The sequence below is a fragment of the Podarcis gaigeae genome (assembly GCF_964106915.1).
Source record: "Podarcis gaigeae genome assembly, chromosome: 14".
NCBI classification, from domain to species: Eukaryota; Metazoa; Chordata; class Lepidosauria; order Squamata; family Lacertidae; genus Podarcis; species Podarcis gaigeae.
This window is the reverse complement of record NC_139690.1, coordinates 3,242,080-3,267,532: the sequence shown is the minus strand read 5'-3', so window position 1 is coordinate 3,267,532 and position 25,453 is coordinate 3,242,080. Positions and strand designations below refer to the sequence as shown.

The 25,453-nt window shown below is 44.6% G+C and overlaps 2 protein-coding genes and 1 pseudogene across 6 annotated transcripts in view; all 3 read left to right on the top strand.

Annotated features, from left to right (window-relative positions):
- The window catches only part of LOC310831553 (transient receptor potential cation channel subfamily M member 1-like), a gene marked incomplete at its 3' end in the record, with an annotated part of 35,406 nt that extends 33,311 nt beyond the window's left edge, over positions 1-2,095 (top strand). For both annotated transcript variants that reach the window (XM_083712218.1, XM_083712217.1), the window contains exon 15: positions 576-2,095. In XM_083712218.1, coding sequence (XP_083568344.1) covers positions 576-824 — 249 coding nt within the window. The remainder of the gene's footprint in view (positions 1-575) is intronic.
- LOC310831539 (transient receptor potential cation channel subfamily M member 1-like) lies at positions 392-22,149 on the top strand. 3 transcript variants are annotated; one of them, XM_083712172.1, is made up of 13 exons: positions 392-605; positions 3,430-3,486; positions 4,600-4,892; positions 5,482-5,710; positions 6,041-6,163; positions 7,059-7,190; positions 7,557-7,685; positions 7,949-8,200; positions 9,096-9,288; positions 12,262-12,406; positions 17,724-17,926; positions 18,978-19,110; positions 20,041-22,149. In XM_083712172.1, the coding sequence occupies exons 3-13, from the start codon at positions 4,717-4,719 to the stop codon at positions 21,260-21,262; spliced, it is 2,937 nt and encodes a 978-aa protein (XP_083568298.1). In that variant the 5' UTR covers positions 392-605; positions 3,430-3,486; positions 4,600-4,716; the 3' UTR covers positions 21,263-22,149. The 3 variants fall into 3 exon arrangements, with proteins under 3 accessions (XP_083568298.1, XP_083568300.1, XP_083568299.1); XM_083712174.1 differs by lacking the exons at positions 392-605; positions 18,978-19,110 and adding an exon at positions 19,143-19,208 and having other exon boundaries at positions 2,393-3,486; positions 20,041-20,200; XM_083712173.1 differs by lacking the exon at positions 392-605 and having other exon boundaries at positions 2,395-3,486; positions 9,096-9,270.
- LOC310831570 (cyclin-dependent kinase 7 pseudogene) lies at positions 13,102-14,045 on the top strand (annotated as a pseudogene). The gene has a single exon. The product of its transcript is annotated as a cyclin-dependent kinase 7 pseudogene (transcript).
- Positions 22,150-25,453: the final 3,304 nt, after the last annotated feature.

Sequence of the window (25,453 nt, the reverse complement as noted above, 5' to 3'; positions counted from 1 at the left end):
TTGCAACTGAAAAAAGAAAATGAAATGTGACACAGGTGGATGGTTGGGTGCAGGCTAAGACTGGCCTGCCTTTGTCAAAAACCCCTTTAAGGGGGTTGTGTTGTGAGTCCATGGATTACATGGACCTTAAGTCTGACCCAGCAAATTCCTTTGTTCTTAAGAGCAAAGGACCATAGCTCTGTTGCACAGCTCATTAGTAAAGCACATGCTTTGCATGCAAATGATCCCAGCTTCAGTTCCTAGCAGCATCTCCAGGTAAAGGGGGATCTAAGAGCAGGTGATGGGGAAGACTGCCCCTCCCCCTCCCCATAGTGCAGGGGTAGAGAACCTTTTTCAGCCTGAGGTCTACAGTCTCTTCTGGAGCTGCATGCCAGTGTGCTAAATCTTGAGGTGGAGCAGGTGGGGGGTGGATATCATTATAATGGAGAAGGAGGAAGCTAGCCTATGTCTGCTAACCAATAGCAAGAAAGATAGGCTTTCTTTGAAACATGCAGCAGTATCTGCAATCTAGAAGATGGACAAAAATAACATTTCTTCACAAACTAAAAGTTTCATTTCTTTTTTGAAACATGCAGCCAAAAGCTCTCAAGCTTCTAGGGATGGAGGTAAGTCTTTTTTGTTTTTTTGTCACACAAGTTTCTTCTCTAATTAGGGGCAGGGGAGTAAATTTATCATATGGTATGTTTGGGCAAGACCCAAACCAATGGATTCAAATGACAAGAAAGGAGATACTGACTAAACATCAGAAAGAACTTTCGGATGGTAAGAGCTGCTTGAGAGTTTTAAAGCAGAGGTTAGGCGGCCACCTGCCAGGGGTTCTTTAACTGTTATTCCTGCATTGCAGGAGGTTGGACTAGATGACCCTTGGCATCCCTTTCAACTCTCAAGTTCTTTGATTCTAAAAAACCACTACCTTCTTTTTGGATCATCTCATTTTGCTTCCAAGTTTATTGGCACGCAGCAACTTGTGTTCAAGCTGTATGCTTTTAGGTACAGTAGAGAAAATCCATATAGACTGCTGGAATCACATATAGATGGATTACCTCATTTGGTCTGATTCTTCCAGGACAGAGCAATGGATGCAGTGAGTACTCTGGTAGCAGCTGTTCCACATGTGCACTGCACCTATTGCATTTGGAAGGGAGCAGCTGTTTGCATGCGTCCCCCCAACTTCATCCCGTTATGATCCTCTTAAATAACACATAGGTTTTCTGGAAACCTCAGACCAATCCATGCTTTCTGGGTGTTCCTTGAGCTATTAGGATAAAGGGGAGAGTGTCCCTGTGCAAAGTGTATAAGCCTTTATTCTAAATGGGCAGAAGAACTTATTGTTATATCACAGATATAAAATATATAAATACAAAGCAAAGCCAGGCGCGCTGAAAGCTTGTAAGCAGCTTTGCCGTGTTCAAAGGAGGCATCAATAAGGCTTAATCTTCTTTGACATCTCTTTGTCTTTTCTGATGAGTGCATGACAAAGCATTCATCCCTCCTGAGACAGGAGATGGCTGGGCCTAAAAAGCTTAAAATGGGCAACAGTGGCCCAAATCTAGAGATATTCCACGTGCAGCTCGCCAGCACCATTGCAGGGCACATCTGTTTGTGCCTTTGCTCCCAGGAGGTGGCAGCATGTTCACGTTTGAGTCTTAGAATGCCACTGCCTGTTCTGAGAGGGGTGGGAGACTGAGTCCACACAGGAAGAGACAATGGGACTAAATTCTGGCCGCTTTAAATAGTCATGGTTACCGCAAAGAATTCCAGGAGTTGCAGTTTTTAAGGTTGCACTCCCTTTGAAGGAGCAGGTTCACAGTTTGGGGGTGCCTCTGGATTCAGCTTTGTCCCTGGAGTGCCTTTCACCAACTGCGACTGGTTTGACAGCTACAGCCATTCCTAGACCAGCCACAGCAGTTCATGTGTTGGTTACTTCAAGACCACATTATTGCAATGTGCTCTATATGGGGCGTCCCACTTGATCTGGAAGCTGCAGTTAGTGCAGAATGCTGCAGCATAATTGCTGAGAGGAGTGAGGGCTTGTCAATAAATAACACCTGTGCTCAGAGATCTGCACTGATTGCTGATTAGCTACCAGGCCAAGTTGAAGAAGAAGAAGAAGAAGAAGAAGAAGAAGAGGAGGAGGAGGAGGAGGAGGAGGAGGAGGAGGAGGAGGAGTTTGGATTTGATATCCCGCCTTTCACTCCCTTTAAGGAGTCTCAAAGCGGCTAACAATCTCCTTTCCCTTCCTCCCCCACAACAAAGACTCTGTGAGGTGAGTGGGGCTGAGAGACTTCAGAGAAGTGTGACTAGTCCAAGGTCACCCAGCAGCTGCATGTGGAGGAGCGGAGACGCGAACCCGGTTCCCCAGATTACGAGTCTACCGCTCTTAACCACTACACCACACAGGCTCTCTCAAGGTGTTACTATAAGTATATGAAGCCCTGAACAACTTGGGACCAGTTTACCTACAGATCGCCTTACCCCACATGTGCCAAATCGACCTATCAGCAGAACTGGCACTACTACAGGGGCCACATAATACCCCTTCTGTATTGGGAAAAACTTGATCCTTTAGTGTGGCAATGCCTATACTTTGAAACTCTCTGACTCTTGAGATCAAGCAGATGCCTTCACAGTACAGTCGTACCTTGGTTTTCTAACAGCTTAGTTCTCGAATGTTTTGGCTCCCAAATGCCGCAAACCTGGAAGGGAGTATTCTGGTTTGCAAACTATTTTTGGAAGCCGAACGTCCAACGGGCCTTCCACGACTTCCGATTGGCTGCAGGAGCTTTGGCTTCTGAACGTTTTGGAAATCGAATGGACTTCCGGAATGGATTCCGTTTGACTTCCAAGGTATGAATGTACTTTTTTCGCCCCCTGATAAAAACATTATTGATTAGGAAGTTGAGGTAATTTTAATCTGTTTAACTTTTGTATGTTTTAAAGTATGGTTGTGATTTTTTCTTGATTTTACTGTTTTACCTTTTGTAAGTCGTTTTGAGGTTGTCACTTTTGTTACAATCAAAGCAGTGTATAAATTTTATTAAATTAAATAAATAAGGGTTTCTAGGACACCCCTGTTCCCCTCAAAGAACTACAACTTACGAAGTGATTTAGCAACCAATCCCTCTTCCCAGGGAACTCTGAACTGTAACTGTGGGAGGAATAGGGGTGTCCTAACAACTCTCAGCACCCTGGTAGGTAATTCTAGGACTTCCACTTGTTCTCCTTGTTACCCACTGAAGAACAATAACTGTGGAAAGCCTCCCTGTTCTAGGCTGCCAAGAAATGGTTAGTATTTGGTATTTCCCCTCTAATTATGTTTCCCTGCCCCGCCCTTAGCTGTGGCTCCACTGCCCATGCTGTCTTTCTGTTACCTCCTTCCTCCTTGCCTCCAGTTCCAGTCGTAATGCTCCGTCCTCCTTCCCCATTTAGGAGATGGGATAGTTCTCCCTTTGCTGGGTCCTCTGGAGTAAGATCTCATGTTCAAAGGTGAAATTTCCATTCAGCCTTCTTCAAGACGCTCTTTGTCGCCGCCTGCTTTGCATGTGACTTGGCTTGTTCTTGGAGACATACATGCCCATGTGCTCATTCTAGCCTTTCTCTGCACCAAGAGTGCCTGCATGACTCAATCACACTTGAAACAGGGACACAGCAGGATCAGCCATGCCTAGCAAGGGCTGGTTGAAAGGGCCCCAAGCCAGATCAGCGATTCATCCAGAGACAGAATAGGTAACCCCCTTTAAAGGCAAATGGTTGTGTTGCACCTCTGCACCAAAAGGTCGAGCCATGCGTGATGCTGAGATGCAGTAGTATGACCTGTGTCCAGCAGAGGCTGCCTGGAAGGCAGTGGGAAGGGGGCAGGTAATCATGCAGAGATGCAGGGGGTCAGCCTCATTTACAGAGGGCACTTTGAGCTCACAGAAGCCTGTAGATCAGGGGTGCCCAACCTGCAGTCCTCCAGATGTAGTGGGACTACACCTCCCATCATCCCTGATCACTGGCTATGCTGGCTGGGGCTGCTGGGAGGTTGTAGTTCAGAAACATTTGGAGGGCCACAGGTTGTGCACCCCTGCTGTAAATAATGAATGGATTAATTTCTCAGAGATCTGCAGCAGTTTTCTCATGGCACTACAGTGTACCTCAGGCACAGTTTAGGAATTGCTGGGTCATTTATTTAGAAACCTGATATTTAGAAGGTTTAGGTCCTTTTCCAGTGATTTCATTTGAACTCCAACATCATGCCAAATGATTTGAAGGTAGGATGACTCATGCATCGGTCTGAAGGACCTGCATCTGTCTATGTGCCATTTGCACAGGTAACATCATGAGCTGTGATACCCACAGAAAAGCACATGTTGTGAATTTGCAGTGACGCTTTGCATGGAAACATTGTCATTGCCATAAGAAGGCACTCTTGTACTAACAATTCAGGCACAATGATTTTGCATGCTTGTATTTCTGGCTTAACCTTCAACTTAACAGCAGTGCATGGCCTTTTCCTTAAGCATCTATCTTTATTCATGGGCACAACCTGTAATAATCTGCAGGAACGCCAGTAAAATGTAGCCTAAATGTGAAATTAACTGAATTGCTCCTTCCTAGGATGATGAACCTCCAACCAAAGGGAAAAAGAAGAAGAAGAAGAAGAAGGAAGAGGAGATAGACATTGATGTGGATGACCCAGAAGTCAGCCGCTTCCAGTACCCCTTCCATGAGCTCATGGTCTGGGCAGTGCTGATGAAGCGGCAGAAGATGGCTCTCTTCCTTTGGCAACGTGGAGAGGAGACCATGGCCAAGGCACTGGTGGCCTGCAAACTCTACAAAGCCATGGCCCACGAGTCTTCAGAGAGCGAGCTGGTGGATGACATCTCTCAAGACCTGGACAACAACTCAAAGTTAGTCACCCAAAGTGTGGGGCTGGACTGTGTGGTGTAGCGGTTAGGTTGTCAGATCAGGACCTGGGAGACCAGGATTGAAAACCCCACTCAGCTATGAAGCTCATTTGGATGACGTTGGGCCTGTCCCTGGCTCTCGGTCTAAGCTGAGACTTTCTGAGCTAAGGCCCTTCTCCAGTTCCTGTTCTGCTTTTTTATATTTATATATTCTTAGTATATAATTTATATTTATATTTTCTTAGTATTAAACATGAACCTGCCCCAATGTTACAATGATCTACTGATTGAGTCCTTCAGCTCTCTCAAGTTGAATCAGACAGAAGGGTCTTCTCTGTTGTGGCCCCTGGCTCTTGAATGTCCTCCCAGGAAGTATCACCCGGTACTGAACCTGAAGTCCATTCAGAACCAGCTGAAGACTTTACTTGCCCTGGTCTTCCAGTACATCCTCAAGACTGGTTTTAATAAGCAATTTTAATAGATTTTACTGGCTTTACTGCTTTGACCTGTTGCATTGTTCCTGTGATGTTATTTTTACTCCCGTGTTTAATTTGTTAGCTGCTAGCCAATCTGGCATTCTTTATCTCTCCAGAGATTTTGGCCAGCTTGCTGTTGAGCTGCTGGATCAATCATATAAGCATGATGAGCAAGTAGCCATGAAACTTTTGACATATGAGCTGAAAAACTGGAGCAACTCTACTTGCCTGAAACTTGCAGTGGCAGCAAAGCACAGGGACTTCATCGCACACACCTGCAGCCAGATGTTACTGACAGACATGTGGATGGGGAGGTTGCGCATGAGGAAAAATCCGGGCCTTAAGGTAGGCATGGACTGCTTAGCCTGCAGGCACCTGGGGTTGCTATATAGGAGTGAGGGGGAAACTGTACGTATATGGAGGAGAATAGTACCGGGAGCAGGAATAATACCTCCTCCAGAGCCAAAGTCCTGCTCCAGTTCCCCCTCCCTTCAATACATGCTGGCTTAAACAAGTAGAACCAAGAGACAGGTGATGTGATCACTGATCTCCAATCAGACATCTCCAGGAATTTCTAGTTTGGCCCTGAGCTGCATCCTATGCAACTAAACCATAAATTTCAAATCATGAATGGCTCTTGCCATGCACTGACCCACCCTTCTTCCTCTCGTGCAGGTTATCATGGGAATCCTCATACCTCCCACCATCCTCTTCCTGGAGTTCCGTACCTCTGATGACTATTCCTACCAAACCTCAAAGGAAAATGAAGTCGGGAAAGAAAAAGAGGAAGAAAATGTGGTCAGTGGCAGCCCATCTCTATAAGCCTCTCAACACCACAAAAATGTCTCACCTTTATTCCCTGTTTAATAGTCATCATGGCTTCCCCAATTGCCAAGAATGCTGAGAATTGTAACTCAGTCAGGGATGCTGAAGATTTTGTATTTGAGATTCTTGCTCTTCCTCAGAACTTCAGCAAGTTCCAAGGAAGGATATTGTCAATCTTTGTTTCTCTCCGTTTTCTTATTTTTCAACCTTAAATTCAGTGCTCCATGTTTCCCCAGCAATCTGCTGAGAAAATCTCATGAAAATCCATCAACATTCTAGTGTGAATTTCCTTTGATGAACACATTTTTATGCAGTTTTGAACAATATACACTTTGCAAACATTTCCTCCTAACTAATGCATTTTGAAATATTTATTTCACTAATACAGTAATTGCATTTTGATGTGCACTTTCCTCTACTGTTCACTTTCATTGCTTTTGTCCCACTGTTGTTGTTGTTTTGGCAAACAGGCTTTGCAGGTTTTTGAAGCATGAACAACCTATCTGACTAGAGACAAGTCTACATACCTTAAATCAGCCTTCTCAACCTGTGGGTCCCCAGATGTTGTTGAACTACAACTCCCACATCACCCCTAGCTAGCAAGGCCAGAGCTCAGGGATGATGGGAGCTGTAGTCCAACAACATCTGGGGACCCACAGGTTGAGAACCGCTGCCTTAAGTAATGAAGGTTCTAGTATGGCTCTTACAACTGAATAATATGTGCCTGTAGAAAAACAAGCAAGCAAGCAAGCAAACAGGACAGTTTGTCTATGTTCAGACATTTTCTCTCCCCCACCCCCTTTAACCTTGAATGGATGAGAACCCTACAGTGGGAACAATCTATGATCCTAAGCTACCTGTCTTTCAGGATGCAAATGCTGATACTGGTTCCCGAAAGGGTGATGAAGAAGATGGGAACAAAAAGCAAAGGAGCCTTCCCATTGGAACAAAAATCTACGAATTCTATAATGCACCAATTGTGAAGTTCTGGTTTTACACAGTGAGTGAAAGTTATTTTCATCCTTTGGTGAAAACAAGATGTTCCATTCTCTCCTGCTGATGTAATGTGTCACTGCTGACCATTAGCCATGCTGATGGGAACAATGGCCTAGAACATCTGGAAAGCTCAGTGTTGTGGTAGGCTGGCCTCTCACTTCTTTATTCCCTACTCCAAAATTACTGGTAGTTACTGGTTTCCAAAACACAACAAAAAATTGTAAATGGTGTAAATAGTGGGGGGAGAACCCTGCTTTGGGTTTCTAAGCAGAAGTGTCATCATCATTGTGCAACCACCATCATCCAACATCCCTACAAATGAATCAACCCAAAAATGCAGTGTGGGGTCTCTTTTTATTTCTTTTTCCAGATATCCTACCTAGGGTACTTAATGCTGTTCAACTATATAATCTTGGTACCGATGGATCGTTGGCCCTCACTCCAGGAATGGGTTGTCATTTCATACATTGTGACTCTGGCATTGGAGAAAGTAAGAGAGGTAATTTCAACCATTCTGGCAACCATTCTTTTGAAATTCTCCACCTGCTCTGATGTCACAAGGAAGGAGGAAAGCAGTTAGGGATGCAAAAGCCACTTCCCCTGGCATAATCCTACAATCCACATGTTCACTGGGGTGTCTGAATGCCCAAGGGACCTGAGGTAGGATAAACTGGCTGTAAGAAGCTAATAGGTCTCAAGCTTCTTTCTCCCATTACCACATTAAACACCTTCCTTTCTCCCTTCCCACCACTTTATTTTCAGATTTTGATGTCAGAACCAGGTAAATTGAGTCAGAAAATAAAAGTGTGGCTACAAGAATATTGGAACATCACTGATTTGGTTGCTATTTCTGTGTTCTTGGTTGGGGCCATTCTCCGTTTGCAAAACCAGCCTTATATGAGTTATGGAAGAGTTATCTACTGTGTGGATATCATTTTCTGGTACATCCGAGTACTGGACATCTTTGGTGTGAATAAGTACCTGGGGCCTTATGTCATGATGATTGGAAAAATGGTAAGTAACTATGTTTTGAAACAGAGAGGGCAGGTGTCATGGCAGGTATTAAAGAAAGGCAGAGTGGCGCTGCAGCTTATCCGAAAGCAAGAAGCCCTAAGAAACTGAATGGAGAACTGGATACTTACTGGAGGACTAGGAGCCAGAGAGAATTGTTACAACCCCATATGAATTGGGGTATTTCTGTGCAATGTTTCATCAGATGGCTCTCTGCAACCTTAGCCCTCCATTTTAGCACAATTTGAATAGTGTTGCAAGGGATTGCTAACAGAAGCTTGGATGTAGCCAAACATTAAGGTCACGATCCAGCCAAAGTGATGCTTTTTTAAGATCCATTGAAGTTGATGGGAATGTTAATGATGATTTAAAACTTTTATAGCCCAGCTTTCAGTTTTTTTAAAAAACTTACAACATGACTTCCAATTTAAATGATAACTATATCATCAAAAATACATTGCAGTTTTTGTTTTTTTAGCAGCAGTCGGAAACAATCAACTGTCATTATATGTGACAGGCAAATAAAAGCATTAAAGCTGGTTACTTGAACTCATAAACTTTGGTTCCAGATAAATAATCCTGGGGAGACTGTTTCATAATTGATATGACACTACTGAGAAGCCTCTTTCCATATCAACTGCCCACCCCTAGTCACAGAAGAGGGGGCACCTAGAAGATTAACCAAATTATATTTTAAAGGTTTCCATAGGAGTACATTGTCATGCCCTGAGAGTTGGACAGGTATTAAAGAGGTGCAGATCTGAGATCTGGAACTGATTGGCTTCATAGGAAGTGATTCATAAATGAAATATATCACAGATCATGTTCATATTGTTTTTCAGTAATTTCTACGCTGATCCTTTCTTGATATGTTTCTCTACGCTCTTTCTTGGTGTAGATGATTGACATGCTGTACTTTGTGGTGATTATGCTGGTGGTCCTGATGAGCTTTGGAGTTGCCCGTCAAGCCATCCTGCATCCCGATGAGCAGCCGTCTTGGAGACTGGTCCGCAACATCTTCTACATGCCCTACTGGATGATCTATGGAGAGGTGTTTGCTGACCAGATAGACCGTAAGAACAGAATTCATAGTAAGATTCTGTTTCCTGTTTCTGAGGCAGATGATCGGGTCCAAATTAATCAACATTTAATTTGGAATCGGCATCACTTTTTCTACTTACGATTATTGTAGCTTTGTCTTTGTGGCAGACATGATTGAACTCCTCTGAACTTTGCCATCACCCTCAATCAATTTCCTTTATTTTGTAGGTTAAACAGAAAGAGCATGCATATCTTCTTGTTGTTGCTGCTGCTGTCATTACAGTTATTTATTGCCCACCCTCCCAGGGGAGGTTGTGGCAATTGAAAATTCAGAATGACAAACAGTTAAAGCAGGTTACATATTATAGGGTGGTTCCTGAAAACACACATTTCAGGTGTCCATAGACCAGAGCAAAGAGGCACATCATCAGCATTTGCTGAAAGATGCATAATGAAGGTGTCAGGCACACCTCTGCTTAGGGGCTGCAACAGAAAAGGGTGGGGTGCCACCATCACCAAATTTCAGAGGAATGTGGAACTACCACTAGGGCTCACTCTGCTGATCTCAACACCTAGAAGGGTCTGTACAGAAGGAGACAGCTTCTCAGATATTTGGGGCCAAAGCCCTTTAGGGTTTTGAACACCAACATGAGCCCCTTGAATTGGACCCAGAAATGAACCAGCCTTGTAGCTTGTCTTTGTGGCGGACATGATGATCTCTTCCAAACTGTGTCTTCACCCGCAGCCAATTCCCTTTATTTTGCAAGTTAAAAAGAAAGAGCATTCATATATCCCTTCCCTTTTACAGAAAACCTCTTTTCTGTCAGCAAATCTTAGGCAAATTTGTGTTATGGACCTGTGTGCATCTTGAGTCTTTTAAGAACCTGATAATACAGTCAACAGGGGGAGGAAATAGTCCTGTGAACACAGAGTTCTCTAGTGAAGAAGCCCTGCCCGGCAGGGGAAGCTTTTGTGTGCCCTACACAGCTAAGGAGCAGCTGAGCATTTTTGCACAATAAAATGAGCATCAAGGAAATCACCACCACCATATTCTTTGTGAATGACTCTTGCATTTCTTTCAAGTGGGGTTGTTCAAAAACCATTGTCTCATTTATTTATTTTTAAATGGCATGACTGAAGGTGCGAGCTTTCTGCATAGTTTTAATTTTTTTTAAAAAAAGAACACCTCAATTTAACATGGTGTGCATATTTCTAAAGAAATCCAGCTTTTTATGGTTTGTAGCCTTCTTGGCCTTACAGTGTGTGACTGATGCTTGCTGAAATCTTCCACTAGCAGCTATTCCTCTCTCCCTTCTGGACCTGAGCCGTGTGGAGCCCCTGACCCTTGCTGTAGCCTGAGATCCCTCTCTGTGAGGCAGATCTAGACTCAAGAGTGTGTTTCCAGAGAGCAAAAAGTGTTCCCAGGGCAGCCACACTGTCCATCTTGTGCAATTGCCTTGTGGTGCTTTGTTCTTGTGGTGAGAGTCTGCCCACGTCATCCTTACATAATTGAAATAGCTTGAATATTTACATGATCATCTGCCAGCTGCCTTTTGTAATTATCTTTTGATTGCCACAAATACGCTGCCATACATAATGTTTCGGAAAGTCCAAGAGAAAAGGAAATTGCAAGGCCTTCGGGAGTCCTGACAAGAGCCATTGTTTCAGAGCATGTCTCTTGCCTGTTAAAACATTTGAAGGCCTTATCTTTCTCTGGCAGCTGAAGAGCAACCATATTGTCAGTCGCATGTGTGTTTTTCCTTCCCTACTGTTCTTGTTCTTTTATCCCTTTTTAAAATGCTGCTTTTTGCATTTTTATTCTTTGCTTTCGGAACGCTGGGTAGTCTATGCCATGGAAATTAACCGTAAGTCTTTGCAGGGATTTGACAAATCAATTAAATGTTTTAATTGGTGGATTCCACACACACATCCTTCCCAGTGACCCTTTAATTAGAGTTCATCTCAGCTTTAGTGCAATACCTGCCACTGCCATGTTGTCATGACCTGGTCCCCAAATTCGCCACCACCTAAAACCTCATACACCCACCTTTGCCAGCTGAAGATTTGAGGTGTGGGTCTTGACCCATCAGAAACCCAAATTTTGCAACAAATCTCTGCAGCATCTTAGACAACCAGGGCAGGGTTTAGACCTATGCTGTTTCCATAGCAATAGTCCAAAATCCCCAGAAGAGGCTTTTAAAGCTGTCCAGCTGTTTGTGTGATTGCTTTAAAAAAGTTCCAATATCTGTGATAAAGGAAGTGAATCTTGGCTCTGTAATAGTCATAGCTGTCAACTTTCAGATTTGAAAATAAGGGATCAGCAGCCTCACCTGTCCTGGGGACAGTCTACAGGATATCTAACAATCCGGGATAGCAGCTGGAAACGGCGCTGGAATAAGGGAATTTCCTGCAAAATGGGGAAGGTTGACAGCTATGGTAATAGTATGACTCTGAATGTCTTTAAAGGAGCCTGCTTCTGTGAGAAAGGCGCTTCACAGACCCATTGAAATGGCCCTAAGTTGGTCCTGTCTTATTAATTTCAGTGGACCTACTCTGAGTTAAACATACACTGACCTGGGTACCTAATTAGTTCTAGTCCCAGCCAGTAAGGTGAACTCTAGACTGTGCCAGGCTCCACCCACCTCGTTATGCCCTGGTCCTGCCCACAAGCCAACAGGCTGCACCCCCTCCCCTCACATTCTGCCCTGACCTGCCAGATTTCACCAGTCTGCCCCTTACCAGATTTGGCCCCACAGAGTTGAATTCCTGTGGAGGGTGGGGGGGCTGCTATTTTTGAAATCAGAAATGTGCATGGGAGGGAGAAGGTGGTTGTTTGTGTAAACCCATCTGGGTGTGTTCAGAGGCTGGACTGCCCCACAAAAAGGACAGTTACTCAAGCATGTGCCCTGTGCCCTACAACAACCTTGGGCTGGGTCCCTCTGATTTCTACCTTCCCCCAGTTACACAGAGCCCTCACTGTATGTGCTCCATGTTGAATAACCATAAGCCAATTCCATCCTCAGCTCCGTGTGGGGAAAACCTTTATGATGAAGATGGCAAGCGTTTCCCCCAGTGCATCCCTGGCGCATGGCTGACTCCCGCAATCATGGCCTGCTACCTCTTGGTAGCCAACATTCTCCTGGTCAACTTGCTGATTGCTGTTTTCAAGTGAGTGTTTTGCTTACGAGGGAGATACTCACTCTGGATTCCTTCCTACTGTGAAGAAGTCTGGTGGAGTTTATTAGGGGGACCCTGAGAAAGGTAGGTGAAGGATCAAGTGTGGCCAAAGAGAGTGAGGCGCATGCACAAGAAATGTCAGTTTTCCTCAATTTGGAATTGTTTGTGCTCTTCATGAGCATGCTGCTTTCGGTCTAGATGCTATCACCCTGCTGTCAGCAAGGGTGGGGGTGGATACTTGATACACACTTGAAAACCTTCCCCTTGATCAGGATATTCATGCCTTTTCCTCCCTGCACATGTCCCAGGGAAATAGAAAAGCAAGGAGTGACTGTGATCTTGGTACACACCAGACTTTGGGCAGGTGAGAATACACCCTGGCATTGCCAGGGCTGCCTACATCCATCTGTTTTCTGATTAAAATTTTGCACAGTAACGCAGAAGCAACCTGCAATGAACATTTCTTTTCAGAATGAAACCAGTTTCCCAAGAAGCCCTTTTCTGGGGTGAAACATATGCAACAGATCTAGACTGTGTTTGGACTGTGTACTCAATCTCCATTGATTCTAGAATAAAGTGTTGTGTGTATGTAGGGCAAGGGCAAGGGAAGGGTAGAGCTTCATCTGTTTAGATTAGGACTGAAACATCTGTGGGCCTCCAGGTAGGAGCTGTGGTCCAGCAAAGATGGTATAAACAGAACAGCCCTTAGAGAAATAAAGCTACTGCAGGAGCTTAGCCATCCAAATATTATAGGGCTTCTTGATGCATTTGGACACAAATCTAACATTAGTCTAGTATTTGATTTTATGGAAACTGATCTAGAGGTTATAATAAAGGATACTAGTCTTGTGTTGACACCTTCTCATATCAAAGCGTACATGCTGATGACACTTCAAGGTTTAGAATATTTACATGAACACTGGATCCTTCATAGGGATCTTAAACCAAATAACCTGTTGCTAGATGAAAATGGAGTTTTGAAACTGGCTGACTTTGGTTTGGCAAAATCTTTTGGAAGTCCTAACAGAGTTTACACACACCAAGTAGTAACAAGGTGGTATCAAGCTCCTGAGCTACTGTTTGGTGCTAGAACGTATGGTGTAGGCGTGGATATGTGGGCAGTGGGCTGCATATTGGCTGAATTGCTTCTAAGGGTTCCATTTTTGCCAGGAGACTCTGACCTGGATCAGCTCACAAAGATATTTGAAACCTTGGGTACTCCAACAGAGGAGCAGTGGCCTGGTATGACCAATCTTCCAGATTATGTGACTTTTAAAAGTTTCCCTGGAATGCCACTTCATCACATCTTCAGTGCTGCTGGTGATGATTTGCTAGAACTGCTGCAAGGCTTATTTACATTTAATCCTTCTACTAGGGTCACAGCTACTCAGGCACTAAAACAGAAGTATTTTAGCAATCGGCCAGCACCAACACCTGGAAGCCAGTTGCCAAGACCCAATTGCCCTGCAGAAGTCTTGAAAGAGCAACAAAACCCAGCTCCAAATTTGAAAAGGAAAAGACTGGATGGAATAGATCAAGGGTTACTAAAAAAATTGGTGTTTTGACTACTGTGGAAACAAGGATATTGAATATTTCTGCTGCTATGAAGTCTGAAAAGATCAAATAATGTGAAAACAGCAGGAGGACCACACAAGTTGCCCTCCCTGGGTTTGGATGAGCTGCTACTAGCATTAGGTCTCATATGGCTGCTTGCTTTAACACGTACACACAAGCGGGGGAGATGCCTATATTTACTGCTCAATCACACTGTTATCTTTTGCTGCCAGTATCCAAAACGATTGCTGGTGGGTGTAGATCCATGCCATTGTCCTGGGCACTGTGCCCGGTTTGGGTGCTGTCCTTTGAAATCAGACTTGCTCACAAAGCTATCTTTTATTTTGCTATCTACAGTAGAATATTCAATAGCTGAAAAGGTCGTGCATTTTAAAAGGAGTCACATGCCAGTCGCAGGGCTAAATTTAAAAGGGGGAAAAGAAGAAGAGAGAAAGTGATTCTCTTGCATGCACAATGGTGGTTATCTGAAGGGACTGCAAATAAAATCAACATTGTAGGAAGTAGGTCATGCAGTTAACCCATCCTTGCTTGGTAGTCACAGGGATGGGCCATGCTTTGTTGCACTGCCAGTGCTTCTCTTCTCCTGCAGAAGACTTGGGGGTGCAATTTGTTGACTCTCACAAAAATGAAAAGAGACAGTGCAAGAACAGTGAAAGGATCTACATGGCCAAACACCATTGCACCAAATTGTCAAGTAGTAAAATATAACCATCACCATTAGGGATGAGGGAGAAAAACAATACACAAGCTGAAATGCAGCTACCTTTCAAAATTTGCATTTCTCCAGTACTTCTACAGCCAGTTTTTGGCATCTGTCAAGAGAAAATGGAGTGTGCCTCTGTGGGTGAAGTCCAATGGCTGCATTAGCAGCACTGAAGTGACCTCCCTGGGGTGCAAGCCTGGACAGTGTGTATGGAGGCTGCCTCTGGCTGCCCAGATCACAAGACAACCCTCTTGGCCTCACTGATGTGGTCCAAAGGAAAGCAGAGCAAGATGTTTGGCAGTAGCTTGGCTGCAGGAGTTGCCAGAAGGAGGTTATAAGATACCATCCAACCGTCTTACGGACTCCACTCCAGATTTGTGTAGGGTTTACTCCTTAGACTTTTCTTACTTATCCTACAAAGCAGTGGAGGTTTAGAATCACAGTTTTCCTTCTCCTAGAAGGGCTTCCTTCCCAGGTTGACAAGCCCCATCTGCCCCTCACTTCCCTCTACAGCACATGCAGAAACCACCTTATTGGCCGTTGGACCCACTCTTGTTTTCATCTGCTCTGCTCCATCCACTGGAGCCTGTCTTCACATGCAAGGGAAGTGTCATAGACTGGCAGGGTGCTGAGGAGTGTATACCGGGGGAAGCAGGGCTGGAGTCTGACCCAGGAGAGGCAGGAGGTTTGTGAGGGCCTATACTAGCTGGGAGGTGAGAATCAGAGGCTGGAGAAGTTTCAGAGCTGGAGAAAGAGGAGGAAAAGGCAGGCCAGGCAAGTGAAGGACCAAGTGCTTCCCCACCCTCTCCTGCACCACTGTCTCCCAGAATCAGGAGGGAATTGAAGTGGGACGAGCAGAGGAAGTTTCCATGCAGGTAGAGTCTCTGGCTACATGAGCACAGCCCAACTTGGAAAGGTACATAAATTGGTTGGGGTGGAACTGGGAGTAGCTGCCTAGATACCAGATTGATGTGTGTAGGTATCTGGAGCAGTAGAAGCAAAGCAACTATATTATCTTTGACAATAAAGAGTGAACTCTCTGCCATGCACATTCCTTTGACTGGAAGCACCCTTGACAGAAAGTCCCTAACTCACCAAGGTTTTGAGACCCATCAGCTACCTTCATCTGGTTTAGCTGGCCAGTTAAAACCCTTCCTGGGTTGTGGCTGCTGTTGCATGCTGACAGCTTCTAGGAGCCACCAGTGAGAACTGAGTGCAGGATGGGGACCAAAGGTGGACAAACAAACCCAGAAGGAGCACAATGTGTCCCCCACCTCAGGCTGTTGGTCTCATGTATTCCCATTCCTGAGGAGATGCAATTGCTATGGATTTCCAATCAGATTTCTGAGAGTAGATTGATCAGTGTGGTCTTCCCAGAGGCAATACTCGGTCAGAGTTTTGGACTTGACAAAAGGGATATGTCTCCATGGTAATTAAGATGGCCCAAAGAAGCTAGGAGATGGTTAGAGAAAATGACGCATCCTTATTTTTTCCTCTAGCTGGGGGTGGCAGAACAAGCTACCTGTGAGTAACAGCAGATTAAAGTTTGGTACTAAGAGAGACCCAGATAGCTGAAACAAGAAAGGGTTTTGGGTCACCTGAAAGACTAACAAGTGTATCATGGCAGAAGCATTTGTGGACTCAAACCCAATTACCTGAGTTCAGGAACACTTGCGCCATAACAAATTTGTTAGACTTTAAGGTGCCACAAGACATTTTCATATTTTTGCTACCAGAGCATAACACAGCTGCCCCTCTAGAAGTGTTTTTCAGAGAGAAGTGTTTGGGATCTATAAGCAAACAGCTTCTGGGGGTGCTAGCTGCCTCTTTCCAGGTCTGGTGTGGGGGCAGTGGACTTCTGTGCTTCTACCTATGCTTAACCTGTCCACTTGTGAATAAACTCAAATACAAAATGCCAATATGCTTCCAGTAACCTGGTTTAGCACACACCCTGCACTATTGGCATGCAGCCCCCAACAAACTGACCCCAGGGGAATGCAGTCCTCAGCAGAAAAAGGGTTCCCTGCCCATTTTCTGTGAACCAAGTTCACAGAATATATTTCTGAGAGAGATTTGCAAACATTGCTATTTAGGTCAATCTGATCAGCATTTTAAAAAGCAAGACAATGTAGAGCTTCTATGGGCTTTGATGTTACAAAGGGCCTTTCATGAGTTGAATGTTTAATGTCACACCAAACACCAGGAGGTGTCATTTGCAATGCTCAGTTTGAGCCATGCTTCAAATAATCAGCCCCAAAAGAAATGATATTTTGCAGAGGTCCTTTGGCAGCGGGCAACTGGTGCAACTCTCTCCCCAGTGGTTGCCCTTCTAGTCCATACTGAGACATTATCTGGGCATGAGAGCAGCAATTGTTGGGCACCACCCTACTCTTGAAATCTCAATAGAACAAATCTGCCCATTTCAGTTCCTCATTTTTCCAATCTGAAGTTCAATTTGCCTCATTTCTGCATCAAGTTAGGGATTTCTCTTCCATCTGCACTTTTGTCTGCATCCCTTCTGATGAATTTTGGACATAACTTTACCGAATATATGCATTTATGCAAGCAGTTTTCCCAATATAATGCATGTTTTTAAAGTTATTTTCACTTACAAGATGCACTTTCGTGCACACTTATTGGTTGGAGAAGTGTCTTGCAAAATTTAGAGAAGTACGAATTTCACAGGGTAGCTGTACTTCTATTTGCTTATTGTTTCAGAAAGTGTGAATTAGGAAGGTTAACTATGGCAAACTGAATCAATCCCCTTCAGTCCCTAAGCTCAAGGAGAACTGGTCCCAGATCTGTTGGATCTGCACTATCTCTGAATGGATGCCATCATTTGCATGGCAAGGCAAATAGGGTTCACTCTGGAGACAATTTCCCCTCTCTGTGCCATGTTCTTGTCCCCACCCCAAATGTGGCAACTTTAAACTGGCAACATGTGAAGAGACGACTGAGTTCTCACAACTTTCACTTAGCTCTCTGGCAATTTTGTAGTGAAGCTACTCATCAGGGGTGTATCCTTTGCAGCAACACCTTCTTTGAAGTGAAGTCCATCTCCAACCAAGTCTGGAAGTTCCAGCGGTATCAGCTGATCATGACCTTCCATGACCGGCCAGTGCTTCCTCCACCCATGATCATCTTTAGCCACCTTTACATCATTATAGTTCGTCTCTGCTGCCGCTGCAAGAAACGAAGAGAAGGGGACCAAGATGAACGTGACCGAGGACTGAGTATGTGGGGGAGACAGACATTCTCTCTGTGCTATGAGTCTGGGTTGACTGGGCACCATAGCAGGGGTCAGGCAGGGGTTTGAAGGTCCCATCCATAGACCATCTGCAAGTCTGCAAGCAGAAAGTCAGCACAGAGGGGATCCAATTGGAATCCTCCTTGTTTTGATTTTCTACCCACCTTTCGTTTTTGAAAGGTGGGGAGAACTCAGAAACATCCCCCATCTATAGCCACTTTACTGTTTCATGCTGCTGTGTGGAGAGACAAGGCTTAGTTGCACTAAATCAAAAGCGGGTGGGGAACCTGTAGCTGGACTACAACTCCCATCATCCCCGATTGCTATCCAAAGTGGCAGGGGCTGATGGGAGCTGTAGATGCTGGAAATGGTTGTGAAAGGGGTACACAGAATGCGATAGGATATTGAAGGGATAATCTGTGTCCCTGAGTCAGGTGAACCAGCCCTAAGCGTGCAACCTTGAGCACACTTTCTCATTGAGCATAGTGAGTAAGCATGCATAGGGTTATTTATGCATGTATTTCATAAAATTCATAGAGCGCTTGAATGTTAAAGAAAACCCTCAAAGCAGTTTACAAAAAGGATTGGGATGCATAACTCAATAAATACGGTGGGCTTGTTTCTGAGTAAACATGATCAGGATTGAGCTGTTGATATTTTAGACTACTTTCCAATAGTTGAAAAAGTTTTTCTGACACAGGATTCCAGATTGGATTTTAATTTCTGCAAGGGACAGTGTGCAAACCGCCATACTATAGAAATTCAGTGTTTAGCTACTGCCTGCTTGCCAGATTTTTGCCATATAGGGCTCCAGGCTAGAATATGCACCGAACTGTACCTTAACATTGCAAGCCTCACCGTGTCTACTCAGATCTATTTACTCCCAGAAAAGTGGGGTTAGACCTGCAGCATTAGAGCCTAATGTTCATTACAAGTAGCCTGAAAATGCACATTGAGGTGGTAGTAGTCTCTTCCGAGTTTAGGGGGTTTGATAGACATGGTAAAATACATGCTTTCCCTGCCTCAATTTCTTTCAGAGCTGTTTCTAAATGATGAAGAGTTGAAAAAACTGTATGAATTTGAGGAGCAATGTGTTGAGGAATATTTCCGACAAAAAGAAGATGAAGAACAGTCATCAAATGATGAACGTATTAGAGTTACTTCAGAAAGGTAGCCAGTGAATTTGTTTATTTTCTTGCCAGTTGCAGTAGGCAAAGAGGAAGCATGGACTTCAACACTAGTGTCCTTTGGAGATGTTGAAGGAAAGAGTAAGCCTAGGGCTTGCTGATCAGAAGGTTGGTGGTTCGAATCCCCATGATGGGGTGAACTCCCATTGCTCGGACCCTGTTCCTGCCAACCTAGCAGTTCGAAAGCACATCATAGTGCAAGTAGATAAATAGATACTGCTCCAGTGGGAAGGTAAACGGCATTTCCATGTGCAGCTCTGGTTCACCAGAAGCGGCTTAGTCATGCTGGCCACATGACCCGGAAGCTGTCTGTGGACAATTTTGAAGGAGAGTTGTGCTTAGGATCACATATTGGTGTGAGGGCTATGAATTAGGTCCATTTTCATTCAAATGCAAACAAAATATAATTTCTCTTCCATCCCTAGTACCCCCCCATGGCAGGGAATTAACCTGTAACTCTTGGGGTTCTTCTTACTCAGGAAGTTGGGATGATTTGCAAGGTGTCACCAAATATGCTGGGGAATCACAAGCTGCCTGTGGGCCCTCTGGCAGCGTGGCAGTGCCCACAGTACCATGCAAAAATATTCTAAATATCGTAAGAATTCAACCAAAGGAAACTGCAACAGAGGAATGTGTGACGTCTAGCTATAATACTGTTATAATCCTTCTAAGTTATTCTAACACTCTCTGGTTCTTTTCTTTTCTTGGTTTTATTATAATTAAGTTTGTGGCAGCCAATGGCATGAAGAAATGAGTAATAACCTACTGATTAACTGAGTGAAACTGGAAGCTCTAATAATTAATAAAACAGCTGCCCTCCTCATAAGTGCTGTTCTGAGCTAATAATGACAGTGCAGGACAAATCTGTGTTGCTTAATGAATTTATTCCCCCCCCCCCCTTTGAATTCTATAGAGTTGAAAACATGTCTATGAGATTAGAAGAAGTGAATGAAAGAGAACATTTCATGAAAGCCTCTCTCCAGACGGTTGACCTTCGACTTTCTCAGCTGGAAGAACTCTCTGGCCGGATGGCGAATGCTCTGGAGAAACTGGCAGGCATCGACAAGGCTGAGCTGACTCACACACGTTCCCGAGCATCCTCGGAATGCGATGCTGCTTACCTCCTCCGGCAAAGCAGCGTAAACAGTTCTGATGGCTACATGTACAGGTACCACGGCGATGATCTTGCCTATGATGACCTGCCTACCCCAATGTCTCCAGCCTTGGCATTGCGTAAAGCAGATTCAAAGCTACAGCTGGCTCCAGAACGCCAAGGAAGTATCCACTCTGCCACAAGCGCCTCTACAGATCACAGCAAAAACACTTTAGATGTTACACAGAATGTTTCTCTATCCCATTCTGGCTCAGTTGACAGGCAGGAACACTGTAAGAATGAAGAGACAACACCCCAAACTCTCAACCAAATGGATATGGTTGTGAATGGGCAGCCTGGAACTGGACCAAAAATTCAGAACCCTCATTTAGCGTTAGAAAAGGCCAAATTAGAAGCCACCATCTCCTATCCTTTGGACAAACCTAGGGCAATGAGGTACTACCCTTCTGAAACATTCAACGCTTGTGAAGCAAGCATGATGAAATCAAGGAGTTACATATTTGCACAAGGTGGAAATATGGTTGGAGGAGTTAACAACCGGACCATTTTTATGGACCAAGAGTATAGGACCATCATGGATGAAGTGTGCCCTTCCACAATTGAACAATGGACTGCTGAGTGGAAGTATGAGGTTCAGCAGAAACTAGCTAGCGAGCCTCCTCCTGAATATCCTGGCATTGTGTCTGAAGCGGAGATGCAAGCTGAGCGGAAACAGCTACTGACTGACACCGAAGAGGACAGTGATGTTGGTGAAGTGGTGGGTCTCAGTGCCTCCCATCCTTCCTCACCTGTCACCAAAAGGATCCACACAGACAATTTGTTGTCAGTGAAATCTGACAGGACTTGTGGTTTTCCTTCCGTACGGTCAAAGAGTTTACACAGCCATTCTCGAAAACCCAAGTCCATTAAGGACAGGCTTAATAGACCAGGACATGCCAGCAGTGTCAGCAGCCTAGTGGTGACTGCAACGGAAGAGCAGAAAGCAAAACAAGAAAATGCCTCCGCAGAAACGGAGTGCTAAAATGGCCTTTTCTCAACAAGCAATAGTTGGGAGATGTGGTTAAGCCAGGACACCACAGGTAGAGGTGACACCCCCAAATGCCCATCCTTGAAAGAGGCAGTTTGCATTTGGTAGCTCACTATGTTCACTTTTACAGATGCATTCATGTCCAACAGTTCCTGATTCAAAGCACTTCCTGCTTTTGTGAAGGGAAGGTGTGCTCTCCCTGAGGGTCATAGCTACCTCTGGAGGGCCCGGCCAACAGTGTCAACATGGATTCTTTAATTCATTATGTCAATTATTCTAAAAGCAATGTAGTTTAGTGAGCTGGAGGCTGGATCCTCCTGACCCATAAGAGCACCACTGCTTAAAACAACGGGCCTCATTGAGCGATTGACAGGCCAACAGCACTCTTTGTGGGCTTCAGGGCAATGCTGCAGAATGAATCACCAAGAGGCCCTTTTTTAACACACATAAAAAGTGGCACAATCACCAGCTCTTCTTCTTGCAAAAGTGAATGTTGTGTGTGGCAAGTGTATATTCCCTCAGTACCCAGTACAGGGTACTGGGTACTGAGGGAATATGTGGGAATATCAAGGATATACCCACATATAACACTGTATGTGATAATTCCTGTCTACACTCACTGCCTGCAAACTCCCTACACTGAGGATCCTTGAGAGACAGCAGTTTCCCATATCTATAGTGGCACCAAGGAAGAAAGTGGGGGGCAAGAAGGAGTACCTTGTGGAAGAGGTATGACTTTGTGAGCGGAATCTTACTGGCACTATTTTTACACCACTGTTGTTGTTGTTCTGGTCAGCCAGTTTGGGCTAGTGGCAACCAGATAAATCTTTTTTTCAGGCACAGTTCAGCCAACTGCAGACTTAAATAAATGTGTTTTCAGAGTTGGTTTTTTAAAGATCATCAGTGTTGAGGTCAAACATATCTCCTTGTTCCAAAGTTGAGAAAGTCCTGTTCTTGTACCCAACAGTCTCATTGCTCTTAGGAGAGGACCAGACAGCAGGGCCTCAGAAGCTTCATGCTTAGGCAGACTCACTTAGGTGTAAGTAGGTCATTAAGATAGCATGGTCTCAAACCATTTTTGAGGTAGAAATGTCACCACAATATTATTTCTTTCACAAGAGTAGGTGGTATTCTGGAACCGCAGGCAGACAATTAGCTAAAGTGCTTGGAAACAAAAAAAATTGAACTCAAAAACTTGCTCATGAGTATGTGACATGGCTTTGGGGTTTCTCCCACCCACCCACTCCAGTGCACCAGTCCAGCTGGTGTGCTTATAACAACTAGTACCGTATTGGCCCAAACAGAAGCCACACTTTCCCCCCAAATTCTGATTGTGAAAAGTTAAAGTGTGGCTCATATTTACTACCTTACGGTATCGGTGCTAAAACAGCTGCCCACGAGGGCCGTCAGGGGTGCGGGACAACGGCAACCATCTCGACCGCATCTCCCAAGCCTCCCCCAAGCCACAGTAAGGAAGGGGGAAGGGCAAGAGGCCACCAGCAAAGCAGTGCAGCACACACACACACCCCCCCATGAAGCAGCCCAGGAGCATAGGGCAACAGTGCACAGTCCACCTGCTGCTCCCAAGCCTCCCTCGGTGCCAGTTTGGGGAGGTAGTGCCGGGAGGCAGGCGCACAGCGTGCTCGGAACCAAACACCAGCACCAGCTGCCCCCCTGCCCCCCGTTCAGGGTGGCAGTGCCAGGAGGCGGGCCGCACCCACAAATAAGCCTTGAATTTTAAAGATGCAGCTTATTTGCGGATGCGTCTTATATTTGGGCCAATACAAGAACTTCTAAGCTTGTGATTTTACTGTTTGGGGACGCTTTCGCTTCAGGTGATTCCCATACCTCAAATGCTATCATGTGACTGATAGCATTTAATGCAAGTAATGTCCTTGGTTTAAGGCAGTGGTGTTTTTTGGTGATCAGCAAGCAAAAGGTGAACGGCAATACTGGGGACTTGAAACTTTAATTTCATCTAAGGGCAAAACTAGATGTTACACTCAGATGAACATGGCATTACTCGGGTTGCCCTCTTTATATTTAAAAGATTATTTCTGGAAATGCAGTCAAGACTGGAGAAATGGAGAAACTCAACTCACACCCCTGATTCAAATGATGTCCTCTCTCTACAACTTTCCCAACTGCATCTGTGCCATTGCAAATGGACATTAGAACTTCCACAAGGGGGAAAATCCAAGGTGGAGGTGATCTGCAGCAGCGTAATGGGGCGGGGGAGCAACCTTGTCCAATCCCAACTGCCCTTCGAAAAGCTGCTTTTTCTGCTCAAAAAGGGGCATCAGGGTAAAGGTAAAGGGACCCCTGACCATTAGGTCCAGTCGTGGATGACTCTGGGGTTGCGGCGCTCATCTTGCTTTACTGGCCGAGGGAGCCGGCGTTTGTCTGCAGACAGCTTATGGGTCATGTGGCCAGCATGACTGGCGAACCAGAGCAGTGCACAGAAACGCTGTTTACCTTCCTGCCGGAGCGATACCTATTTATCTACTTGCACTTGACGTGCTTTTGAACTGCTAGGTTGGCAGGAGCAGGGACTGAGCAACAGTAGCTCACCTCGTCGTAGGGGATTCAAACCACCAACCTTCTGATTGACAAGCCCTAGGCTCTGTGGTTTAGACCACAGCACCACCTGCATCTGGGTAGGAATGCACAAATTTGCCTGATTTGGCTGCTCTTGGTTTCTAATTTTTCCACTCTTAAATTCAGTTCTCCACACACACACACTAGCATTTTTTTTATTAGTCCTTATGAAAATTCAGCAGTATTTCAGTGTGAATGTATCATAATATACAAATCTTTGTATGCCTAAAATACACACTTTTGCAAAAGTTTCCCAAATATAATCTATTGTGTGCTATTTTCACTATTCCATGCATTTTTTTGCACATTTTAGTACTGTTGTACCTTTAAACAGAATCAAAGTGCGGCTTCTGATTGGCTGCAGGACGTTCCTGCACCCAATTGGAAGCTGAGGAAGCCCCATCAGACATTCGGCTTCCAAAAATAGTTCGCAAACTGGAACAGTCACTTCCAGGTTTGCAGCGTTTGGGAGCCAAAACGTTCAAGAACTAAATTGTTCAAAAACCAAGGTACAACTGTACATGCATTTTTGTAAACATAGGTTGGCTAGAGAACCATACTGCAAAATTCAGAGAAGTGCTAATTTCTAAGGAAGGCCACATTTCAGTTTGTGTATTGTTTCAGAAATTGTGGATTAAGATATCTAATTAAGATATTACTACTAATCCAGAATACAGCAGCTAGACTTGTGGCTGGGAGTAGCCACCGGGACCATATAACACCAATCCTAAAGGATATACATTGGCTCCCAGTACATTTCCAAGCACAATTCAAAGTGTTGGTGCTAACCTTTAAAGCTCTAAGCGGCATCGGCCCTGTATACCTGAAGAGTGGACAGAGATCTAGCTCCGAGGGCCTTCTGGCAGTTCCCTCACTGCAATATGTAATGCTACAGGGAACAAGGCAGAGGGTTTTCTGGGCAGTGGAGCCCTCCCTGTGGAACACCCTCCCATCAGATGTCAAGGAGATAAAGAACTACAACTTTTAGAAGACATCTAAAAGTTGCTTCCTGTATCAGGAAGTTTTATTATGTTTTTATGTGTTGGAAGCTGCAAAGAGTGGCGGGAGAAACCCAGCCAAATGGATGGGGTATAATAATAATAATAATAATAATAATAATAATAATAATAATAATATCTCACACCCCTACATCAGGCTACTGTTACACATCTGCACAAATGTCTTGGCCTTCACAGTCTTGCATTATCTGTTTGGCATAGCCCCAAATTCCTGGACCTTCCTAAAAATCATTTGTTAATGTACCCTGTAGGTCTCTATAGTTCCTGATCAAATTATGTCGAACAGAGGTGATTGCCTTAAGTGAAAGCATCACATGGGTGCTTCTGCCTTGTGAAGAACTGTTAGTGGACATTTGATAGGAAGGGACAGCTTCAGAGCACTCCAAATGCGGTGGGGTGGTGCTATCTTTGAGTTACGCTAAGGGTGGATAGGTAGTCTCTAAGGGAGAAAATTGAAGACTTGCTTAAGGGACATTTGTATTCAATGACTGCAGCAGCAGCGAAAGAGGAAATGAAACTTGCTTTATGAATAGAAGCAGGTGAAAGTTATGAGACCTGCTCAAGAAAA

Excerpts from the sequence above, each read along its gene's own strand:
- LOC310831539 (XM_083712172.1), top strand. The coding sequence starts at position 4,717 with ATGGTCTGGGCAGTGCTGATGAAGCGGCAGAAGATGGCTCTCTTCCTT. Across the intron at positions 9,289-12,261 it reads CCGTAAGAACAGAATTCATA|CTCCGTGTGGGGAAAACCTT; the intron begins GTAAGATTCTGT and ends TTCCATCCTCAG. Across the intron at positions 19,111-20,040 it reads ATTAGAGTTACTTCAGAAAG|AGTTGAAAACATGTCTATGA; the intron begins GTAGCCAGTGAA and ends TGAATTCTATAG.